We start from the raw sequence: 24,472 nt of genomic DNA on the forward strand, positions 1-24,472 counted from the left end.
AGTATATCTGCAGTTAATGCACATTACCAAGACAGTTCTCAGCTGCTATTACTTGATCCATATGTCCACACATACTGTTTACACCAACATGAAACAGGCTCTAAATCAAAATATAATAGTATTGTCCATTAAATAGCTACTGCAATAAAAATGTCGCTGTTTCTGTGCTGTGGCTGTCACATCATATTCCTCATCATAAATCACTGTTTTGTATGTACTCACACTCAATTAAAAGATCAACAAATTCAAATAAAAACGGCTCCATAAGCTGCATTTTTCTATATGTACACATACAGAGCAGCTTTTTCAATCTTGCTCAAAAGCTCCTTTTTCGAATATTCATAATTTCCCTGGATCATTAGAGAGTAAAGTGCGCCTATTATAGGTACAGGTATTAACCGCAGCTTTTCATCACTGAGATTTAATTGGAAGTGAGGCAGTCGCACAGCAAAGTGGAGATGAGTCATAGCGATCTGGCATCCAATAGGGGTTCATCTGTCACAGAAAACTGTGAGGAGACCGCTGCCAATACATGGCATTCATTATTCTGAGATCACATTCAAGACCTCTTCACCTACAAAGAAACTGGAAAAGGAACGTGCTCTCTTGATGCTGGGGGAGGTGGGGGAGCAGCTGGCAAATACAGGACTACGGAAGTGAGCAAATAGGTGTAGATGCAGATGCTTGCTATAATAAAGTCTTCGTCATCGGCTGCTTTAGAATATGCCAATTATAACTCTTTAAAGGATGAAAACAACCATTCTGCTGACAGTTGCTATTTAGCATTCGAGTGAAGAATTTTTGGAAAAGGCTATAAGTGCCTTTGCTCACGGCACAACTTTGTTGGAAAAAAAAAGATGCTGCTTGATCTATTTTAGATCATTCTAAGGCAAAGCTGGTTGTTAAGAGGCAGATTGGACAGCCTTAAAGAGAAAAAGACAATCTTGGAATCTTTAATCAATAGCAGAGTCCTTGGACTTGATGAGTGTGTGAAACGGTCAGTCAGCTGCCTGCATGTTTAGGAGGCATGTTGGATCTTACCTTTAGGCAGGGTAATGCCAGGTCACATTTATACCAAATTAGTTTGCAGAGAAGCTTTTCTTATTAGCCCAACTGCCACATACTGCACCATGTGTCCTAATCATGAGTTTAGGGAAGTAGCAGAGCAACAGAGGAACTCCAATCACATGTTTAAGGTCTGAAAAGGATGCAAATTTGAACAAGCACCTCCGCATCCATATTGTAACCACTGTAGATGCAGATTTAAAAAAAACAAATTCCACAGTCACCTACTCATTGGAGATCTTAACACTTAGACTAAACAGCAGTGAAGTGTCTTCACGAGGTGACGTGGGGTCTCTGTGTGTGTGCTATTTATAGTCAAAATAAAAATGCAACATTGTCTACCTCGTCTAAATCACGTTTTAATGGGTTTATTCTACCTTATATAGCACCAGCTGTATAAACTGTATAACATTCCCATTGTCCAACTGAGTTTGATGAACTTGGCATACTTAACTGTATATTTTCATACATAAGGTGAAGTAAAGTGTTGTTGGGTAGGTTTGGGTGCCTCTCAAGAGAAATGGAACTGCAATGGAATCATGCTGTATCTGTTACAGGTTTGTGGCGGCAGACCCTGTATTTATTTAAGAGGAACGAAGGCAAAATAGCTTGGAGATAAACTAAAAACCTAAACTGGGGGAAAACTAAGCAAGCTCTAAACACAAGGAATGTGGGAAAACTATAGAAAAAAAACATGGAGAGATGCATAGAAGACCTGAAAATGAACAAAGGAAGACAGAGGATTTAAAAACACAGAAGGGCAATGAGGGAAGTGGAAACACATGGGGAACACAGCTGAGACAAATGAACCTGACGCCACAGGGGAAGCAAAAACAAACACACTGGCATTGACCACCCGACTATCAAAATAAAACAGGAAATACTGAAACGTAGACACATGAGCTTGACACAGGAGGAAAGGCAGATGAGAGAGGGAGCGAGAGAGCACAGGAGAGAGAGCGACATGGCGGGCTGGGGAAACATGGAATGACACACAGGAAGGGGAGAAGAGACGTCTCGACAAGAAAACAGTAAATCTGGAAATATAACTGAACAATAAAGAGAACTCAAAACTCCAAAAATTGAAAACCCAAATATTCCAACACACAAATAACACCATAAACTTAAAAGGTGGGGTCAAATGACCCAGAACCATGACAGTATCTGACATAATCAGTGTCTTATCTTTTGCCATTGACTCGAGTTTCGTTTTATTAAAATATCAGTCGTCTTTTAGCTACGCTGACTGAAAACAGAACTGAAGAGAACTGTAGAGATCTTTGAATTAAAGCCTAAATATGCTATGAATGTGGTTGTTAAGAAATACCCATGATTCCAGTACTTGATTCCATGGTTGAACATTCAGCTATGGCTGGATCACAGCTTCAAAGTCCAGTCCCAGTTGATCTAATTCAGCAGCCGAGTAACAATATTTCTGTCCTTACAAATTAGTTCATAATCCCAAACAGAAAACCTCATCCTCAAAAAAAAAAAAAAAAAAAAAAACACATTAGGGATTGATATCGCAGCCCAAAAGCATTCAGCAACTACTCAGGTAAACATGCTTTCATCAAATGTAATTTGGACCTGACCTGAACAAAATATTGCTTTAACCTTGTTATCTTGCAAAGTGTACTGCACATGGATAGAGAACTGGGGCAACACTTTAATACAACCAATTTTAAAAAGCCATGTGATTTAGCCTAAAGCCACGTAGCAGGATTTCCACAGAGTTGTGTTTCTACACAGCACAGATCTGTGTGGGGTGGCTTATAAACCATCAATGATGCCCCAGTCCACAATGACACATGAGGAGTATTTAACATTGTGGTGAAAAATTCCTATGTAGCAATTTATCAGATTATATGTTGCCATTTTTTATTTTGCTTATTGTATGCATCTTCACAGGTTGTTATTTCTAACAAAAGTCATTCACTGCTTAATACTATTAAAAATACACCTTTCAGCCATATCAAGCTGTGTCCTTGTGCCAGATGGGACAAACTGGCAGGAGGGTAGGACATACAAACACTTGTCAGACAGAACAGAGCCGAGTTTGGATCTCAGTACTCTTTTGGCCAGTGGGCATTTCTTTGACTCCTCTGCCAGAACAGCAGTTAGAAACCCCCAGGGCCTTTGTTTACTGACCTAGTACAGAACTAGCATGTGAGCAGTTTGCAGAACCATCCTGCAAAATCACAAAACTGTCACCAGCTCCAACAACATTTACAATAACGTTCCCCTTCAAACCAGCTTTGTGAACAATGCACAGAGATATTCTGATCAGTTTTACCCAGATTTAAGTGAAATAAGAGCAGCAGTTATCACAACTTTACACATGTTGGCTGGATTGTGCAAACTAAAATATATGATTCGGTGAAGAACAGGTATTTTAGGTATTTAGGTGTCCATTAGTGCTTATGTAATTGGGAGCCTATACGTCCCAGTTACAGGCCCCATCAAGGTATATACAGGTTAAAAAGCAACATGTGCTTCCATCCAGAATACGTCTTTTTCAGGGAAGGCTCTGCAAATTTCACTAAGACTAAACTCCAAACTGTATTTATCACAGCAGCATGACTTCACTGTAGACGAGTCCCAAGGTTTGCAGTTTGTTTTTGATCTGTTTTCTATGCCATTTGCAGTAAAGATGTCACAATGTGACATTACAAACCCTGCAGGTTTTCATGCATTGGTACTGATTTTTTTTTTTTTTTTTTTTTTTTACTGCTGCCATCAATTTGCATTGGGCCATTTTTATGTTCCTATGCTTTTGTTCTTTTTTTAAACCAACTGATTGTCACATCTTTATTTTGAATTCCTCAGTAGAAATCCAGAACACTTTTAGAAACATTGCTGCTCATGTACTTAAAAGGTAGATCTGAATTCCCAAGACTCATTTATTGGCATTTCATACTTTTTATTATTTATTACATATCAGGCTTTATCTCATGAATGAAATATGACAGGATTCAAAATAAAACAAAAGTTTAAGTAGATAAGATAAGATAGAACTTTATTAATCCCTCGGGTGGGTTCCTCTGGGAAATTCGGTTTCCAAAAGCACAGCACCGACAGAAGTTAGATAGATATAATATTCTGTAACTCTATCTATCTCTATCTCTATAGATAGATAGATATAGATAGATATATAATATATATATATAGATAGATACACACACACACACACACACACACACACACACACACACACACACATATAGATACAGAGACATATATAAATAAAATATACGAAGGGGATAAATAGAATAAATAGGAATAAAAATAAAAATACAAGTGAATTGCACATTTCAAGTATTGAGGTCTATTGCACCATTGACTATTAACAAAAGGTATTGCACAGTGAAGTGAAAAAGCACTACAGCTTAGTTGTTCCCTTCTCCTTTATCCCCCTTTTCCCCCTCCCTCTCCCCTCCAGAGAGGCGTTAAACAGTTTGATGGCGTGTGGGACAAAGGAGTTTTTAAGTCTGTTAGTTCTTGTCTTGGGGAGAAGCAACCTGTCACTGAACAGACTCTTCTGATTGTTTATGGCCGTGTGCAGAGGATGCCCAGCATTGTCCATAATGTCCATCAGTTTCTTTAATGTCCTTTTCTCTGCCACTGTCACCAGAGTGTCCAGCTTCATGCCGACCACAGAGCTAGCCCTCCTGATCAGTTTCTCCAGCCTGGATGAGTCCTTCTTTGCTGTGCTGCTCCCCCAGCACACCACAGCATAGAAAAGTACTGCAGCAACCACTGATTGGTAAAACATCCTCAGGAGCTTCCTGCAGATGTTAAAAGACCTCAGCCTCCTGAGGAAGTACAGTCGGCTTTGGGCTTTTATTTACAGGTGCTCTGTGTTGCATGACCAGTCCAGTTTATTGTCCACCCACAGCCCGAGGTACTTGTACTTGTTGACCACCTCCACCTCCTCCCCCTCTATCTGAACCGGCAGTGGACCTGCTCTGGACCTCCCGAAGTCCACAACCAGTTCCTTAGTCTTTGAGGTGTTGAGTTGCAGGTGGTTTGTGTGACTCCATGTGACAAAGTTCCTCACCAGACTTCTGTACTCCTCTTCCTGATCATCCCAGATACACCCCATGATGGCCGTGTCGTCTGCAAACTTCTGAATTTGGCATAATTCAGAGTTGTAGCAGAAGTCAGAGGTGTACAGGGTGAAGAGAAGAGGGGACAGCACAGTTCCCTGTGGTGCTCCTGTGCTGCTGACCACAGTGTCAGACGTGATGTCCTTCAGCCTGACGTACTGTGGTCTGTCGGTGAGGTAGTCGGAGATCCAAGCCACCAGGCAGGGGTCCACCTCCATCCTGTTCAGTTTTTCCTGAAGCATACAGGGCCGGATGGTATTAAAGGCACTGGAAAAGTCAAGAAACAGGATCCTGACCGTGCCTTTTCCCCCATCCAGGTGTGAGTGGGCTCTGTGTAGGAGGTACAGGATGGCATCCTCCACTCCGACACCCGCCTTGTATGCAAACTGTAGTGGGTCCTGGGCATGTTGTACCTGTGGTCGGAGGAGGTTGAGGAAGAGCCGCTCTAGAGTCTTCATAAGATGTGACGTCAGTGCCACCGGTCGGAAGTCATTCAGCTCATTGGGCCGGTTCCTTTTGGGGAGTAAAGTAAGCATATTTCTAAAATTATACAACTCCATACTAGGTAAACTAACAACTACATAAGTATATTATACAGACAACCCACTATACTTTTCTGCATTTTAAACTCAGTGTTTGTTTACTCTCTGGAAATTCTTCCTTGGTGCACAACTTACAGTTTCAAACCACACAAGCAACTGGACCATACAACCAGATTTTACCAGTGCACCAGAGATATGTAATTATATAACCACAGGGACTGGAATGTAGCTGTGAAATAAAGGCTGACAAACCAAGAAGAGCTCTTCCGTGACCTGCTGTGACCTTTGGACTGTTCAAGACAACGAAAAAAATTATGTCACAAGAACTGGAGATTAGGTTGGCATAGCCAGGCTCAGGGTGAAGACTGCAGCAATCTGGAACATCGTCAATGTTGTGCTACAGTTTAGTGAAATAAATAGTATGGGCAGTGTGGGCTCCCATCATAGTTCCTGAAAAAACAGCCACACATGTTTGGAATATCTAATCTTACCACTTTGAAAATACCTCTCAGGGTTTCATTTTCTTTATGATGCACAAAGTTAATGAAAACAAGTTTGTGGCAAGGCTAGAGGTGAGGCTGCCAGGTCGCCACCAGACACATGTGTCGACTGAAATTACTCAAATACCAGGAGACAAATCATCAGAGAAATCCATAGACTGTATATAAAAGATGGATGCAGTCACCTATTCACTTCTCGACATTTTGAAGTTGATGAGAGTAAAGTGATCAGGTAGCTACATCACTAAAACACATACAGACAGACACAGTGTGAAGTAACAAGCTAAAGAAATGGCAGAATTTCACTCACTAAACCTGAAAAACTGCATCACAGAGAAGCTCATAATTTATCAGATAACTCAAATAAAAATGATCAAAAAGTCCCAACAGCACAACCATAGCAGACACCTAACAATACCACTGTCTATGTTGGCACACTTGTCAATCGAAGCAGTCAAGCCTCTTACTTGAAACCTTAATGTTTCCAAATGGATGAGAAGGGTTTGCATTTAAACTCGAGATACAATCTGATTTTACTTTGGTATGCACATACCAAAATATCACAGAGTGCTGCTCATAAGAGGTAACACTGCTGTGTGGTAATTATGTGCTGCTGTTGAGATATCATCACTGCAGCTACACGTTGCTTCTATCAGGCTTTCTGAGTTAACAGGAATGGGTAACAAAAATAAGATAGCCTTTGAACTTCTGGAACTGATTTTATTTTCGCACTATATTCATGCTGCGCAGAACTGCATTAACACCCGATCCCGATCCCGGTTCTGTTTGTATGAACATGAATGTTCTATTAATAACAAGTTGTAAATGAGGTTTTTATCTTCTGCAATCGCCAGGTCAAGACTTTTTCTCATACAGAACCATTAGATGCTAGGTGAGAATGCTCTTTCAGAGAGTTACTGGCACGACTTTAGACTCTGCTCCTGTTTTTGAGGATGTCTAATCACTTAATTTTATGTTTTTCCAAAACCAGTTCCATCTGATTCCATCCAGTGCTATTGTCAGTCATCTATTCATCCCTCTATGCATTTTGTAAATGCTTATTTAACTCTGGGGCACACTGGCATTTGAGATTGTCCGAGCTGACAGTAGGCGAGAGGCAGTGTACAACCCAGACAAGCATGTTCTTTCACTGATACCAAAGAGGTTTTCATATATTTGGTATCTCATATTAGTTTCACACCACCACTACATTTTTTTAAAATTACACTTTACTTTTATAGTGTTTTTGGATTACCTCTTAACTGCCTTAAAATCATACAAAAATGTAAATAATTTCAAAACACAACTGTTTTTGCATGGGTTCTCTCCGGGTACTCCAGCTTCCTCCCACAGTCCAAAGACATGTTATGCTAGGTTAACTGGTGATTCTAAATTGTCCACAGGTTTGAAAGTGAGTGTGAATGGTTGTCTCTTTCTGCGTTAGTCCAGATAGGCGACCTGTGCAGGGTGGTCCCTGCCTCTTGCCTATGGTAACGACTTGGCTCGAGCCTATGGATGTCACATTTGATACCGTTCTAATAAAACATACCAATATGCATGATGAAGCAGTGGTATTAGTTTGGTTTCTGTCCATAAAAACAGGAAGGAGAGAGCAAAACAAATTCCAAATCTAAGTATTTCTAATATTTTTGTATTCTATATTTCATTAATAAATTACTTAAAAAAACAGACATTGGGAATCTGAGCTATTTAACATTTAGGGATTGATAGTTTGGTCATTACAGTTGAGAACTGGCATGGATATGTTATCATTTAACTATGTGCATGGCTCTGAAAGTTAAAGTTGTCATTAACACTAACCGTTAGTCAACTCCATACTGAACCTCCGATAACTGCTGAGAAAACCTGCAGCATTCAATAATAAGCTGAGTGGAAAATCTGTGCTTCCAGAGCAGCTCAAGTATTCAGTCTTCTGGGGGATGTGAAATCAAATAGAACTCACCTCAATGCTGTCAACAGATCCATATCGGCTGCCTGGCCCTGAAGGACATGTCTGACCCCAAGCACAGACTGGGTAGATACCGCAGTAATATCATAAATACATTTTAGCTACAGTCAACATCTGTGAAGCTTTTACTTTGTCATGAGCAGGTAGAGGGTGGCTTAAAACCAATACAGGTCAAGACTGCAGAGTCAACATTTCAGCTGAAAAGAAAAAGGCAAATATATTTGGAGAGTTTTTTCACTTAAAATCTCACCATGTGGTTTCATGAGATAACAGCTGTCTTGGGTTGTTGTATTTCATGAAGATTACTGAAGCCACGCATTATCATGACCAACACCACTCGTTCCAGTACACATATATAAAATTATCTGAATAAACAAAGGTGGCAAGAAACAGCTGAACACATCACCATCATACCATTTATGAAACTCGACGACTTTATGTTTTCATGTCCCTTTTTTTAAGTTCTGAACCATATTCAACAAAAGACTTTCAAACCGACATCAGACTGAACCTCTAAACTGTTCTGACCGAAAATGTCAAGATGACATCTCACATAGGAATTTAACAAAGTAGCTCTGTGAGTGGATCTTTCACAGAGCTCATTTATACTCACACCTGACCTTTAGATATTCTGCCCTCAGAGGAGGATAACAAATATTTGATCATGGACTGAAAAATACACATTTTATGTTTGATGGACAGGAACAATATGTAGATTAGGAATAAATTAATGGGACAATGCCCCATTTCAAGGTGATCCTGCCTCTCATGTCATACTTTATTTTTAGTTAAAGTTTGCTTTATGTAAAAATCTCTAAATCTCTGCGTTCTTTATGTTGTGATCTAAATTTTAGACCACAACAGAAACAATGACTTTTGTAGTTTGTTGTATCACTGACACCTCTGGATATTTCCCAAAAGCATGCAGCTTGCTAGATTGTGCCAGTTGAAGTTTCCTTACTTCTGTGATGCTGTAAAACATTAATAAGCAATAGTCCATGGTAAAAGATGCATGAGAAGGCAAGAGCAATGCACAACATACACATCAACAGTCACAATAGTATCACAATAGTCTAGGGACTTATATTAGACCATGGGGTAGTACAGAAAAAACCCAATGACCAGATGGCCTTCGATGAACAAACACTTGGCGACAGTGGGAAAGAAAAACTCCCTTTTAACAGGAATAAGCCCCCAGCAGAACCAGTTTGAGGGAGAGGCAGCCATACACAGAGACCAGCAGGATGTGTCTAATTAGACTAATGTTACTAACAGACAGTGATCAGCGCCACTGAACTAATTTGCCAGTACAAATCAAACAATAACTATAGCTACAGTGTAAAGCCGATGCGCAACTACCTTACAGCACAATGACTGACTGGATCTTAAAAGCATAACATTTTCTCTAAAAACACAATTCTTTTTCAGCATGTCATTATAGTCCCACTCACTCAGTTCCTGAAATAATCTAACAGTACTTGTTTGTGACTTTCTGTCTGTCTTCTAATTAAGTGCAAGGACACGGTTCACATGGATTGAGTTGGATATAAAAATAAAAAAATTTCTAAAATGAGTTGTTCTCGGTTGTATTGACGGACCACTGCTAACACTGACAGATGCAATCAAACAGTGGGGCTATACTTGAATGCATTTGTCTTATTTAATATTGGCCTTTTCTATAGAGATTCCTATGTCCATCTTTCCATCATCTTGGTCCTTGTGGACAACAAAGCCAAACCACAGAAGGGTCATTCTGCCGTCTGCATTCCTGATAATAAGCCATGAAATAAAAACAGTAAGCTCATGTTCCCTCTCTAATTTTTTAATTGTTGTCTGGGAGAAACAGACACATCGATTTGTTACCAGATGGACAAGTCTTTGAACTACCTGTAATAACAGATGGAGTGTGGGTGGCTGCTGAAAGGTGTGTTCGCACGGGGAATGGGAGTTCATCCACAGCTGGTGTAACCAGCCAGAACTGTAAAAATCTTCAGAAGCTAAGAGCGAACATGTGTAGATTCAGTCCAGACGGTTCTCATATTTCCTCTTTTTTCTGAGGTCGTCATTTAGAAACGTGGTGGGTAGCCAAAAACGTAATATGTTACGCTTTGGGAGTGAGAACGTGTTGATAAGCCAGTTATCTACATGAAATATTTGTATGACAAGTTCACCAACATATCCAGCAAACACAACTCGAATGCCTTATGTTCAACCACCATTGAAATGAATGGAATCCAAAATCACTCTTTTAGTCATCAGCCAACCGATATTTCATAAAAATACTGAACAAAGATCAGCTAACCGATAAATCAAATGGTTAATAAATATATGGGACCTCTCCATTAAAACCAAAGGTCTTTTAGGGAAGTAGAAAATGTTCCTTTGTTCCCGAGACTAAATACATGAAACAGCTACTTGTAAATTTTAATTTAGATATATTGAGTTTGTCCTAAGAATCCTGTAAAACAACTATCCACCCGAGGCCAGCACACCTGGATATAAAGTATTTTGAAAGGGTGCAAGGCTGAGGGTAGAAGAGGAGGGGCGCTGTTTCATATTAAATGTGTTCATCATATGTTCTCCAGAAAGCATCCCGTGCAGCTATTGTTAAACTAGTGACTGAATACGAAACAGTAGAGGAGAGTGGAATCAAGCTGACAAATCCTCATACCATGCTAAACTTTAACATAACCTACATGTATGCACGCAACTTCCTGCCTAATATGGTTAGTGACTTAAATGTACAATTCCAGCTCATTTTTGCACTTTGGGCGCACAACAATGCAACAGATGAGCAGTCTACATGATAGGTCCTTCAGCTGGCAGAGAAATGGATTCACCTCAATGATAGATGGCCTCCATTTGCACACCTGATAAAATCCTACTGAAAAATGTTATCATCTCCTCTGAAGTGGATGGTGCCAGGGTAGATCAATTTAATGTCATGTCTTTGACTAAATTCCAGGACTGCTGTACATAATAGATTTTCCATAAAAACAGAAAAGAAGACGGAAAAGCATGAGGACATTTCTCAGTGAGTAATGTCTCAGACTCCTGAAATATGTCTTGCAAATCAAAAATGGCCACGTGGAGACTGCCTCCTTTGTTAAAATCGCCATCTTTTTAACATTAGGAATGTTTACAGCCTGTTACTAAACAGGGTTAAACCTCTATGGACAGCTTCCCCCCTTGAATGGTTCTATGGGTCAATTCTTTCATAAGTCATCTTTTTGGATACTTGAGTTAAGGATATGACCAGTTACAGCTGTAGCGAGTTTGTGTGTAAAAGCCTCACGTTCACTCAGTAGAGAAATGATGTTGTTCGTGTCTTCTGATTTCTGTTTCTGTTTTGCTGAATGTAATTCAGTACTTCATGAATTTCTTACTTTGCACTAGCAGGTATGTGTCTTTGTGTGCTGCACACGTTTGTTAACCAACCGGAAACGACTTTTTCAAGTAACTGTAAGTTACTAAAACTGCAAACTGTAAGTAAACTGTAAGTAACTATAAGTGTGAGCTATTAAAATACACAAAATTGGTGTAAATAAATTCACCACAATGCAGGAAAGTAGGTGCCTATTGTTTAATGGAGTGCAATCAGTGAGTAAATAGGTAGAAATTGGTGACATCAATCATAAAAGGTTCATTTTTTGGACATTTTTGGACAATTTCCCCCATCCTCCAACAAGCCGTGCATATTCCATGCCTTTGGTTCCAGACTTTTCCCTTCCCTGTTCACACAACCTGCACAATATATGATCATTACCATATTCAATGACCATTAAATGGCTGAAATTTTGAGCACTTCACTGAAATACTTTGAAAAGGAAAGTGCATATCTGTTTTGCAAGCAAGTTCTTTTGATTGTAGCACAGTGTGAGTAAAGACATTCACATCATAAAGAATACAACCCATAAAATATTAGAGCAGGTTCACAACAGTTCTCTGACAACAGTCACGTGGAAATCTGCTGACTGAGATGACAGTTATTGGGGCTAAAGTGCTGTCAAAGGCAGACAGGCGCTAACAGAAAGGACCGCTGAAAGCTAACGCGAACAACAGAGCTTTCTAAACCTTCAAAAGGAACTTTACAGGTGTTTTATGAGTGAAGGTTTGTTTGGTCTTAAACCAATTGCCATGATTAATGACGAATGCAAATAAAACTGTCTCTTAACACTCTGGGCATCTTTACACTGGTACCTCATACATCAAACACTTCTTGGCAAAAACTCAGGAAAAAAAAATCTAATTTGTACCGTTCTGTTCCAGTAAACATTATGTGCTCCTGCACTGCCATGAGATTATCGATAAGCATGACTCAACACAGAGCTCCCAGAGGGGTCCGATTTATTTCAAGGAAACAGTCACAGCTGATTTGAATCTTAATACGAATTCTTAAAAGAGTCTTTCGTGACAGTTCAACTGCATCCAAAGCACCATCTTTATGCTAATTGCTACTAAAAAAGTTGATGCAAAGGTGATGCAACGGACGATCAACCTCATAACTCTCATATCTGCTATCGTATGCATTATGCATTTCATACATTGGTGCTAGAAGAGCTGACTAGTAGTCATCCAGGATTAAATGAGAATGTAATTCATCACGGTACTATGATAATGAATCACACGCTCCAAGGAGTAACACATTACCGTTTTTAAAAGTAACAAGTAAAGAGTAATGACACTGGAGCCTGAACAAGAACACAAAGAGGCTGAATCTGAAAATTCAACTGTTCAACCCCAGCAGTCGTACTGGAGCTTTTTATGGTATTACAATATTTTAAAAATATGTTATTGTCTTATTATCTCTTATATATTACTAAAACTCATTTTAGAAACTGAATCTAAGGTCAGATCATTACCTTTCAGACAGCACAAAGTATGCACTTTGCATAAATAATGCCATTTTTTTTCTTTTGTGTTTGCAGTAATTTTCTTTACATTTTTCACATGAACTTGGTTCAATCAGGATCAGCCCAACTAAACCCAAACAGAACAATCATAGGCTGCTATCAATAAAATTCCTCATTATCATCACCAGGCTATGATATGATATTATATGCAAAATAATTTACATTTTTACTTCTGTCCAATCAGTTATCCTTTTAACAATGAGTCACGGGTCAGTGTTATTGAATCAGTTCTAAATATACGCAACAGCAATTCAGCTAACTTTGTTAATGATCACACCATAAGGTGGCCTCTTTATTAGGGAGACACCTGCAGGGCTGAAAAACACAGACAAACCGAATAGCCACACGACTCAATCCCCACAGCCTCCTGTGTCAAAATGACCATAAACAATCAGCTGTTACAAAAATGAACATAATCAACTACATACAACTGTGGATAAGTACAGATTTGGTAATCTACATCCATCAGAGGTGACTAAAATGAATAACCAGTCAGTGTGTACTTTTGCTAAAACCATGTAGCACTCTGATACTACCAGTAGTGATATGTTCTGCTGCACGTGCTCCTGAAACCAGAAAAGAACATTGGCTTCATACATAATTAGAAGAGAGATGGCATCCATCATACTTTAGATGGAGCTAAAGTAGTTCTAGAAATGTGAACAAATGTATTAAACACCCCGAAACACGACTGTCCAGAGCTGGGACCAGGAAGCAGAATTACAGTCTGATATGCTGCTCTTCAGTTCCTCTCCTCCTGTCTTCTCCCCAAAACTTCCCTCCGGAGAGTGTGTGTGTGTGTGTGTGTGTGTGTGTGTGTGTGTGTGTGTGTGTGTGTGTGTGTGTGTGTGTGCTCACAGACCACCAAATCAAAAACCAATAACCAGCAAAGAACAATTTAAGTACATGAGTATAGTAACTCCACCAAAGGGGCTGCTCTAACATGAGCTAGCTAGCTGTAATTGATTAATATATAGGGAAATGAAGTTAGATGAAAGATGAAGAATTACTGCAGGGCTGAAAGAGACACAAACAGGGTGCTGAGCCAGGTCAGAGCAGTGTTTAATGGAACGTGTGAAAAAATGGACAGGTTGCTGGCGGTGTAGAGCAGCAGGGAAGCGTAGCTGAACTGAACACAGAGTCACAGAGTGTGGAGAACTAATCCAAGAAAAGTAAAGTGAAAATCTGTAGCGGAGCTGCAGAATCGGATGGGTTTCGGGCTTGAGGAGAAGAGCTGATGAGGTGAAGGGCTGTGAACTGAGTCGCAGCAGTGAGAGAAAGGCTGCACGTGAAGCACAAATGAATTCTTTAAAATGTGCTTCCTATGCTGTTGGAGCCAACTGTGAGATCAGTTTTAAAATGCAGGCAATAAGTTGTTCACAATGACACCGTGCGACCGAATGTGATCCAAAATTAATTTGAACTTTGTAAAACTAATAAAAGCCCCCCAAAATTAATCTTAAATACTTGTTTGTATCAAATTCTATTTAAAATTACAAATTTTAGAAGAAACTTAAGTAATAACTTCTTCAAGAAACAGCTTATTTGTCGCTCAGTCTGGCCAGTTTTTTGGAATTCTGGTGCCTCTAATGTCAAAATCCTCACAGTTATAATAATAATAATAATCTTTAAAGACCCTCAAGGTCACCTTACACTAGAAAAGCAAAATAAAAACATATACACAAAAAGGAAACAAATAAAACCACAACTATAAAACTAATGAAGGTAACAATCCACTACGGCCAAGTAATAATGACGGCTGTGCAGTCCTGAACAGACGGGTTTTGAGAGGTGATTTAAAAGTAGAAAGAATTTATAAACCAGAGATCTGGTGGAAGTGCATTCCACAGTCTTGGGGCAGAGCAACTACGGGCTCTGAGTCTCATGGACTTATTATGCCAATAGAGCTTTCAGACTGCAGGCTTACTTGTAGTTCCTAGGAGGGAGAGCCTTTGGCTATCAGAGCCCTCTACTATGTTAACAGATACTGTCTGGTGCCAGTACAGGAGCCTCCAGGGTGAAAACCATTACAGTCTATTATCAAATTATTCATATAGCTCGACATAAGCTTTGTGCTATATTCTGTTGGTCCAAGAGTTGAAAACAAGCCTTATTGTATTGTTACTTATGGTTACATAGAAACTCTGTTGCAGTTATTGTGTGAAAGCGTGTATAGCTAATAAGCATCTCTTTCAGCTCACGTCACAGCTGCAGAATAATGCATTGTAAATGGATATACTAACCATCAACAACAAGACAAACTGGAATTGGACCACATTAAGGTTTAAAGTTTCATCATTTAATGCTGGCGATTTTATCTTATGTTAGATATTTTGAGCTGTGCACTGACATCTTCACCTTTCTGCACCACTTTCTATCTGAAAAATTGTAAAATATCATTTTATCTATAGTTACGATCAAAGAGGCTCCGTTCAGTTGTTCCCTTATTCATGAGGGTCCACTCCATTTGATTTGGCACATTTGTGATGCTGGATGTCCTTGGCGACCCAACCCCAAAGGAATCTGCAACACCAAAACTTGTGAAACTTGTAACCAGCCTAACACACCTACCATAGTGCGAGAAGCAGCATACACCCTGGACAGGTTGCTAGTCTTCTGCGAGGCTAACACAGAGAGATGGTCTTGGAGAGAAAAACAGCAGATTGCCCATTCATTCTAAACAGTGATTTTTTTTATAGATGCCAATTGATCTCACAGCTTATCTAGCAAGTCGGTCCCCCTTGAGTCTCCTGTAAAAGACCTTAGGTTTATCCACAATGCAACAAACAACCAAAATAAGTTACTGGGCTTCTTGACAACCTTAATGGGCCACAGACACTTTGGCGTGTATTAATCTAGTTTTAGACTTCACTTGTCAAGCACTGCTGCCGTGCTTACAGAACACCACAGATCCTGTTGTAGCTCCACAACAAGAGGAGTCATTGTAAAAAAAAAAAAAAAAGCCCTGATGTGACACAGTTTGGTTACGGTTATTATCCACAAAAATATGTTTTAATTGGAAATTATATCTGGTTGACACCAACACAGACAATAAAGACCTTTCAAGGAGGAATAAAAAAGAAGGTTAATTAACTTTTCAATCTCATACAGTGATCAGACCCCACAGGGTAAGAGGAGCATCATGGGAAAAGATTTGGTATATTAGAGGAAATAGTCTCTCAACTTTGATTGAATGCAGTCCTGGAGTTTGTGTTCACCAAGTTAGAGTTTATTTCTCCCCTTTGGGTCTGGCAATCTATCAATTTCTCATTACCATCTGCCTTCTAATGCCTGTCCTGATTGTGTGATAAATCACCACATTTTGCACTTCTCATGTGCAGGGTTGCAGGTTTTTTTTTATGTTTTTCTATTAACTCTTTTGAAAGTTTACCCCACATCATAACAACAGAGGGTGTAACATACTGAGAATAAACATTAACAGAATCATATAAAGCAGAAGGTCTCTTCTACCTCCAAAACAGTCTCCATGAACATTTCACTGCAAAATGTGTTCTCTCCTTTTGAAACTTTATTTATTCTTCTCATCTTCTGCATTCAAATGGCAGCCTGTCAAGACCACCCTCGGGGTTCAAAATCCACACTGTTCTCTGTGTGAAATGTATTTCAGCTTTGGCTTTAAATCAAATAAATAAATATATATTTTTAAAAGAACAGCTCATATTTCACAGCTCTCCCACAGCATCTGTGGCATATGTGCTTACTCATAAAGTCAAAACGATGTTGTATTCCGGACCAATTTTCATATGTCTTCTGGCAGGGAACAATTCTGACTCGCGATTTGCTGTGAAATCTGAGCTGCTGACCAGCGAGATGTTATTCCCTGCAGCGCTGCGCACACACATGTAAACACTGAAGTGATAAAGCCTCGAGTCCAACTTTGAAATAAACACCCTTTCAAAAGAACAGCTCTTGGGATGGGTGAAGGACGTCCAGGGGATTGTTCATTCTCCGGTCCCTTTGAGGGAACGCAATGTGACACAGAGCTGGCTGAATAAACCCTATTAAGTATAAGGCTTTAAAGCATGTTATACAGCAGCTACTGCTCTATATGCTGCAGAGGACATGCTCATAAATGGTCTAGAAATCATATTTTTAAGGAAATATTAAATTAATTCCATATTAAAACTTGGGTTGCAATTTGAACTCACAGAAATACCAAAATATAGCGATTAAGGAAGGACAAAATTTCAGCTGTAGGGATTCCAAAATTCATAATTAATAATTAGTTAATAATTAATTTTCTTATTACCTACTCGTGTGGTTATTTTTTGCCAGTTTCACAGATCAAGGCTAAAGTAGTCAAATGTCTTTTTCATACTCAAACTGAGATGACATTAAAGCAAAAGCAACTAAGCAAATAATTCCCAACAGCTGATCGACTTAATACCCCTTACAGCCAGATTAGTTACAACCACTTTGTTCTGACCTGTAAAAAAACCCAAAAAACCAAATGATAGTAACGATCCACCCCTTAAGAAGGACGTCTTCAAATTCTTCTTGTGAACAAATGCAAAAGAAAAATGAGCGTGATGTGAACCGTCTACCGTCTGTTCATCGAAGTCTGATATACTTGATTCTTCTTGGCTTTTAAGTCTGCTCACGTACTTGCATCCAAAAACTATTAGAAACACATTACTGCGCAGATCCAAATGTGTATTAATTTACAGCTGAAACTGGTACCCAGAATATTAACAGAATTCTCTCTGTTTGAAACAAGTTTGTTCACGTGGGCCTTATTTAGCCATTGTTATGAACTTCTAAGTGATGGCCTGTATTTGTATAGCGCTTTTCTAGGTCCTAAGGACTCCAAAGCGCTTTACACATTCAGTCATCCACCCATTCACACACACATTCACACACTGGTGATGGCAAGCTACAATGTAGCTACAGCTGCCCTGGGGCGCACTGACAGAGGCGAGGCTGCCGGACACTGGCGCCACCGGGCCCTCTGACCACCACCAGTAGGCAACGGGTGAAGTATCTTGCCCAAGAACAGAACGACCGAGACTGTCTGAGCCAGGGCTCAAACCGGCAACCTTCCGATTACAAGGCGACCTCCCAACTCTTGAGCCACGATCGCCCCAGTGATGAAACAGAAACTCACATTTGCACACGTGAGGTCTGTGTGCATTCATTTATCTGCTGATTTCTTGTAGTAGTTCCAGGCAGCTTCACAGACCCTAAGATGATGTCTTCAAATATCTTTTTTGTCCAGACCAGCCAAAGCCAGAAAAACTGCAGATTTTTTGTTGTTTTGCTTTGAAGTATTCTAAGTGATTAGCCAGTTTAGTCAGATTTACGAGTCAGTTTATTTGAAAGGGATACTGCCCAACGTGTCGCTTAATGTATCAGAAATCTGTGTGCGCAAAATATTTCCAATTTATAAAAGCTATTCAAATTTGACAGATCCTTGTAAACTAAGGACAGGCTGAAATCCTGACTTTCAGCAATAGAGAGGAAATGTGTTATTATTATTAACATATGCATTGCTCTGTCTGTTGATGTAAAAGATAAATGACAGTACATGCAACTGTGCAGCTAGTCTTGTGTATCATCACTGATTTCTCTGCTGTATATAATGTTTGAGCCTGAGCTGTGTGCAAATGCAAAATACGCTGGAATTCACTTAATGAATGTGGATTATTAAATACCCTTAAAACCTCAAATCCCTTTATTGACTTTCACTGCAATTCAAAAACTATGATGTACTGTATGTGTAGCCCTCCATTAAAGCATCCAAAAGTATCTTGAATGGTAAAATGACCCTGCCTAGAAACATTATATATTGTTCTTTATATCACTGATCCTTCTTAAAAACTTAGCAATGGACATGAAAACTGTAATGTCAAAAGAATCTTCTACACACTTCTGTTCCAGATCCCACAACACATCACACGTGACCTTGATAAGAGCTGGGTGACCTTGTGTCCTATGTAAACTTTAAACATTTAAGCGTAAACAGGGGAAAGCAGCCCTTCCACAGAGGATTAGCTCATAGGGAGTAAAGTTGAGAATAACAAGATCCCACTGTAGCAAAACACAAACAGACTCTGAAGCAGCTCTTACTTCACTGACTACCCAGAGTAACAGGGTGACTGTGTGGTGACAGACTAACATTATCCACTCCGTGTCTGTGTGTAGACGTCTGTCAGAGGGCCCACGAGGAACAGAGCTCTCCCATTGGTCCTCCAGTCAAGGCCAGGACTATATGCTGACTGTGGTCAGCACAAAAAGAACAGCTGACGTGGCCCAACTGTGGACAGAACACAGGGGACAGGACTCCCTGTCAGCTGTGTGTGTTTGTGCATAAAAGAAGTGATTTTGACCAAACTCTTATGTAATACAGTTTTACAAAATTTCGGGAGAATTCAGAGACATATCTTCCCCACTTGGAAACTAAAAAGCCATAATAGGACGGAAAATCCCAGGAGGTGAAACGAGCTGCCATCATCTGTGTCGCACCAAGAGCTATTTATAGTCCCATACAAGTGGTAAGCAAGTAAATATGATAATGATGTCATAGGTGAAAAAGGGCTTTATTGCATCACGCACTGCACACATAAACAGCCAGGTTATTGCAGCAGAAGCAGCTTTTCTGAGCAGAACTACTTTTTGTGAAGGCAGCATTTTGAGCAGTAGCTGCTGTTGGTGTCTGAACTTGTGCAGGGATCATTAAACGAGCCATTAGACTGTAGAGCTGATCATTCACCACTGGAGATGCTGTAGTTTCACATTTACATTAAAAGCACATAGGAGGATGTAGGACGTGAAGGAAACCATGACAGCACTGTAATCAGAGATTTTATCACATCGTATCTAATATCCCCTCAGGCAACGTTATCAATACTTTCACAGCAGCAAAAAGGCTCATCTCGAGGCTTCAAACCCAGCCTTCACTACCCAGCGAGTGAAGTCACGGTAACAACATTCATTTTTTATGTTGTCTATGTGCAATATAAAAGTCCAAAAAGTCAGGACAATGTATTTACAAAATGAGTCTAAATTTATACCCTTAAAAACATTTCAAAATGTTCCTAAGTCAGTCGGAACAGTTGCCGGATGGTAGAAGTTATTTCAAACTAACACCACAAATCCAAATTAACAGTGAGTAGATTTCCATAATTTGCAAGGAGCAGTCAAACCACCACTGAAAGAAATTATCCATAGAACCTGTGACAAAGCCCATTTTAATGCACAGGTCTGATTTTCTCTTTGTGGTCAGCAGTCCGGCAGCTTGTACATTAAAGGCAAATGTAATGTAAAAATGATAAATGTAATCGATGCAGACAGCATCTGACAAAACTGCCTTATTTTACAAAGCCAGTAGATATTTTGGCTGACAATCACAAAACATGTCAGAATATTGCAGCTTCAGCTGCTTCGCTTTCAAATTGTTCTTAAAGTTTAGTGCTTAAACTTCAAAAGATAACTTCAAGGTGTTTCATTCACTGGACAGGCTTTAAACAGAGATCATACCCTCCATACAGTATTATATTTTTAAATGCAACTGTATTTAGTCAGTTCCCAGCAGCTTTGATAATAAAATAATTGCTGTAGTCATTTATCACTTTCTGCTATTCTCTGTTTTATGTTTTCACACTTTATAGTTCAAGCAATTCACCACAAAACAAATTTTCAGATGACTCCAGAAAGAAATCCTTTAATGCAGGGCTGTATGCTGTGTATCTTATATCTCCTGGAAGTCAAACGTCTCCGTCAAAGCTTCGTTCATAACAGTGAGCGGGTTTGTGACAGAAGGGATATTGAAAAAGCTAACTCACTTGATGATAGCAAGTGTTTCAAGTAATGTGCAAGCAACTTGAAAGAATCACAAAATAAATCCAAATGGTCTTTTTCATTAAAAGTTTATGCAAAGAATGCCCATGAAGTGGTTACTGCCCAATTGAAGGCTACCAACTTTTATTTCACAAGGTCTGAATGAACATGTTTGTGTAACTGTGTTGTATTCCATGTTACTTCAGTTTGGCGATGGTAGGAAGGAAAAAGTCCCTTTCGACAGGAAGGAACCTCCTTGGCTCCATATTTTCATTGTTAATCAAACACAGCTGCTTGCCTATGAATTGTGCTTATTGGTTCCAATTGCACTTGCACTACAATCACGATTTCAGTTTGTTTGCTGGAGGAGGAAAATAGTGGCACAGTCTACAGCGTGGTTAGGGATATTGCTTTTAATTTTATTGCACAAAAGGATGAGAGTGCGATGGTGAAGTGCAAACTGCGTACAGAACAGAAACAAACGCATTATGCTGCTAACAAAACTTCAGCTCTTTGCAAGGGTCTGCACACAAAGCATGCTAAGGCTAAGCTAACCAAGAATCCAGGTTGATGATGAAGCTGAGTGAGTGCTGACCCCAGCCCAGCAGCCTGAACTTCAACAGGTAGATGAACTTCAACTGATGAGCAGTCAGTTTGCATCCTCTGTTTCCGCCTGTTCAACTGTCTATAGCACAATCTCTGTGGTGACCACTTTGAAGTCTGCGTGTGCTGTTTATTATTTTTATTTTGTACTGTTGCTTTGTGCTCATACCTAAATACTAAAGAATTGAGAACTGATAAGAGAACTGATAAGGAACCTGCGTAGGGTAACTGCTCAAACTGTGAAATCAAACAAGGATGCATATGGCCCATGAAGTACATGAACAAGTAGACTGTAACATTGCTATATTGGTGATCAATGTCTCATGTTAACTTTGCATTTCATGTATTGATTGCATAGATTCATGGAAAATTAATCGACAGTGCAACATTTCTGAAAGCGAGCAGCTTGAGCACTCTGCAGTAGTCCTGGATGGACCTGCTTTTTCAGACATTTCCTTTCCGTGTCCAATTCGAGATAAGTGTCTCAAAGTGTGTGAAATGATATATATTTTTGAGTGAGAATTAATAAATACTTTTTTTTAATTTATATGTCCATCATATTCAAACATAATGAAAAAGTACAAATAAGTAATCTCATCAGCAGGGAGCAGTGTCCTGAATGTGTAAAGCTGCTTGTTTTTGTCAGTAACACAGTGCACAATAAATCCATGGGGAATCCTTGTTTAGATGCAATACCACAAGAGTATCACAGCCTGATTTTGTACTTCCATCTGCTAAGCAGTTAACCCAGCATGTTTAGGCAGCTTTGATTGAACATTTCTCTCCTGATAGTGGCACTCGGCTGCTCTCCAACACAACTACGTCTTTTCCAATTGTAAAAGCCCTCCACTTTGGTGAGGAGTCCAAGTCAAATTGAAGGTGTTTGCATACATTAATTCCTCATCTCACTGAGAGCTCCTGGCACAGGAAATGTATGACACACAGCATCTGACCACTCGCCTGGGGTTGAACTCTTAACTAAGCAAAGGATGCGTAAACTTGTTTCCTCACAACGCAACTACAGACGGGTCGCGCTTTTCTCTCCTGCGAAAATACAAAGTCACACCCACTGATTCAGACTTCGACCACCATGATCCGATACAGTTTGAGCTCCACACAATATCATTTTCATGGGGTTGCATATCTATTGAGCGATGCGCCTGACGGGATCCATTACGCAATACGCGTGCACAGCTCGCACAGCCTTGTGTAAGCCTGAAATAATCCCTGACAGTGTGCACGTTACACGGACAATTAAAGAGCTGATCCGTGACAAAGTGGCGAAGAACTGGGAATTTGGTTTGGTTGTTGAGATGAAACAGACACACAACATATCTCTCCAGCCGCGGAGCGAATAACAAGATGAGGAAAATAAACTTTGACAGCATCCTATTCAGCCAAACCAAGCACCACCCAATGCCAGATAACTTACTTTTCCTGCATGACATTCTCTTTGATGGCTCCCAGGGCGGAGTGGTTGCCCTGTTGGAGCCTGCAGGTGGCCAGGTGCCGTTGGTGCTGATCTTTTAGACAGACGTTTTCCTTGCAAAGATCCGTCACCTGGAGCTCCAGCTCCTCAATCCGGACCCTCTGCTTCTCCAGCAGCCCCTGCTGGGTCTCGATGATTTTATTCAGCTCCTTCAGATACTCCGCCGCCTTGCTGGGGTTCTCTGTTGGGTTCTCCATCTCGTAAAAGCCCCGTTGCCCGTCCATGAAGGCGATATCCACAGAAAGCAAAAGAGCAGCCCTCTCCTTGTCTCTCTCTTTCACTCCTCTCTCTCTCTCTCTCTCTCTCTCTCTCTCACGCGCGCGCACACACGCTCGCTAGTAGTAGGACCGCGCGCAGTCAGATCCACAGAGTCTCCTTCGCTCCGACATGGCGTGTTTATTGTGCAGTAGTGGCGAAGTTGACCGCGCTCGGTGCGCTGCTGTACGCCGCTACTGCCGCCGCGTCCACGAGCTCTGCACCGCAACACTCTAACCTCCAGCCTGCCGCTCCGCACACTGAAAACTCTTTAACCCCTTCACGGCCGGCGGCTAAGCGCTCCGCCTGCGCTCAGCTGTCTCGCTCACACTCACTCTCACACAGTCACACACACACACACACACACACACCAAGTTTGGGTTTTTGCACGTGGGTCTAATCAACAGGTAGAGCGTCGCTGCTCCTTCACACTGGTGCAAACCCACGTCACTGCATAACTGCATGTTTATTCAAGTAAAAGCGGAAGCTTCTACATCAGTCCACCTCTGTGCGATCCCAGGGGTTAGTCTGATTGCAGTCTACCCTCAGGATATGCTGTTCGCTTCAATAAAACAGTGAATTCAATTAAAATTAATGGTGTGGTATCATCATCTTGCTTTGTTTTTACCAAAAAAATTACCAAATAACTTCCTGGCTAACTTATCAGCGTTGCCAGCAGGATCCACCATAGATTGTACGGCTGATTGTCCATCCATCCATCCATCCATCCATCCATTATAGTAAAATTATATCTTTTTTAAGTCACGAAGACCTCTTAGACAATATGCTAGTTTTATTACACAGTAAGGGAGATAGTTTCAAGACCCCGAGAAGAGGGGAATTGGCAAGCTTGACGCTGGTTGTGTGATCAAGATGCTACCAATATGAGCTCATTCAGTACTTAATGATGCAGAGTACACTCAGAAGTAAATGTTCTCAGACGTAATATGTGCAAGATAATTGTAAAGGGGGTGTTTACTCATGATAAAAGTACTCTTAAATGGCAGTAATCTTGTAACATTCACTAACTTTAAAAGCAATATTGCTCCAGAAGCCAAACATTAAACTGATATCTGCAATGGAGTTGCCAGCATTAACCTGTGTTAAAACACAGGTCTTTGTATTATGAGCTACACATTTTAGTGCACAGCTGCTTTGCTTTTTAATGCTACATTAGACTTTATTAAAGTTGGGCTATAATATAGACATTATGCTGTCTTCAGCATTAGAATA

The 24,472-nt window shown here is 40.2% G+C and overlaps 1 protein-coding gene across 4 annotated transcripts in view; it reads right to left on the reverse strand.

The window, feature by feature from the left end:
- Window positions 1-23,484, reverse strand: part of iqsec1b (IQ motif and Sec7 domain ArfGEF 1b) — a gene marked incomplete at its 5' end in the record, with an annotated part of 239,537 nt that extends 216,053 nt beyond the window's left edge. For all 4 annotated transcript variants that reach the window (XM_082533540.1, XM_082533539.1, XM_082533534.1 and 1 more), the window contains one exon: window positions 22,928-23,484. In XM_082533540.1, coding sequence (XP_082389666.1) covers window positions 22,928-23,208 — 281 coding nt within the window. The remainder of the gene's footprint in view (window positions 1-22,927) is intronic.
- Between the last annotated feature and the right edge of the window lie 988 nt (window positions 23,485-24,472).

Source organism: Aulonocara stuartgranti, assembly GCF_965226115.1.
Source record: "Aulonocara stuartgranti genome assembly, chromosome: 5".
Classification (NCBI taxonomy): domain Eukaryota; kingdom Metazoa; phylum Chordata; class Actinopteri; order Cichliformes; family Cichlidae; genus Aulonocara; species Aulonocara stuartgranti.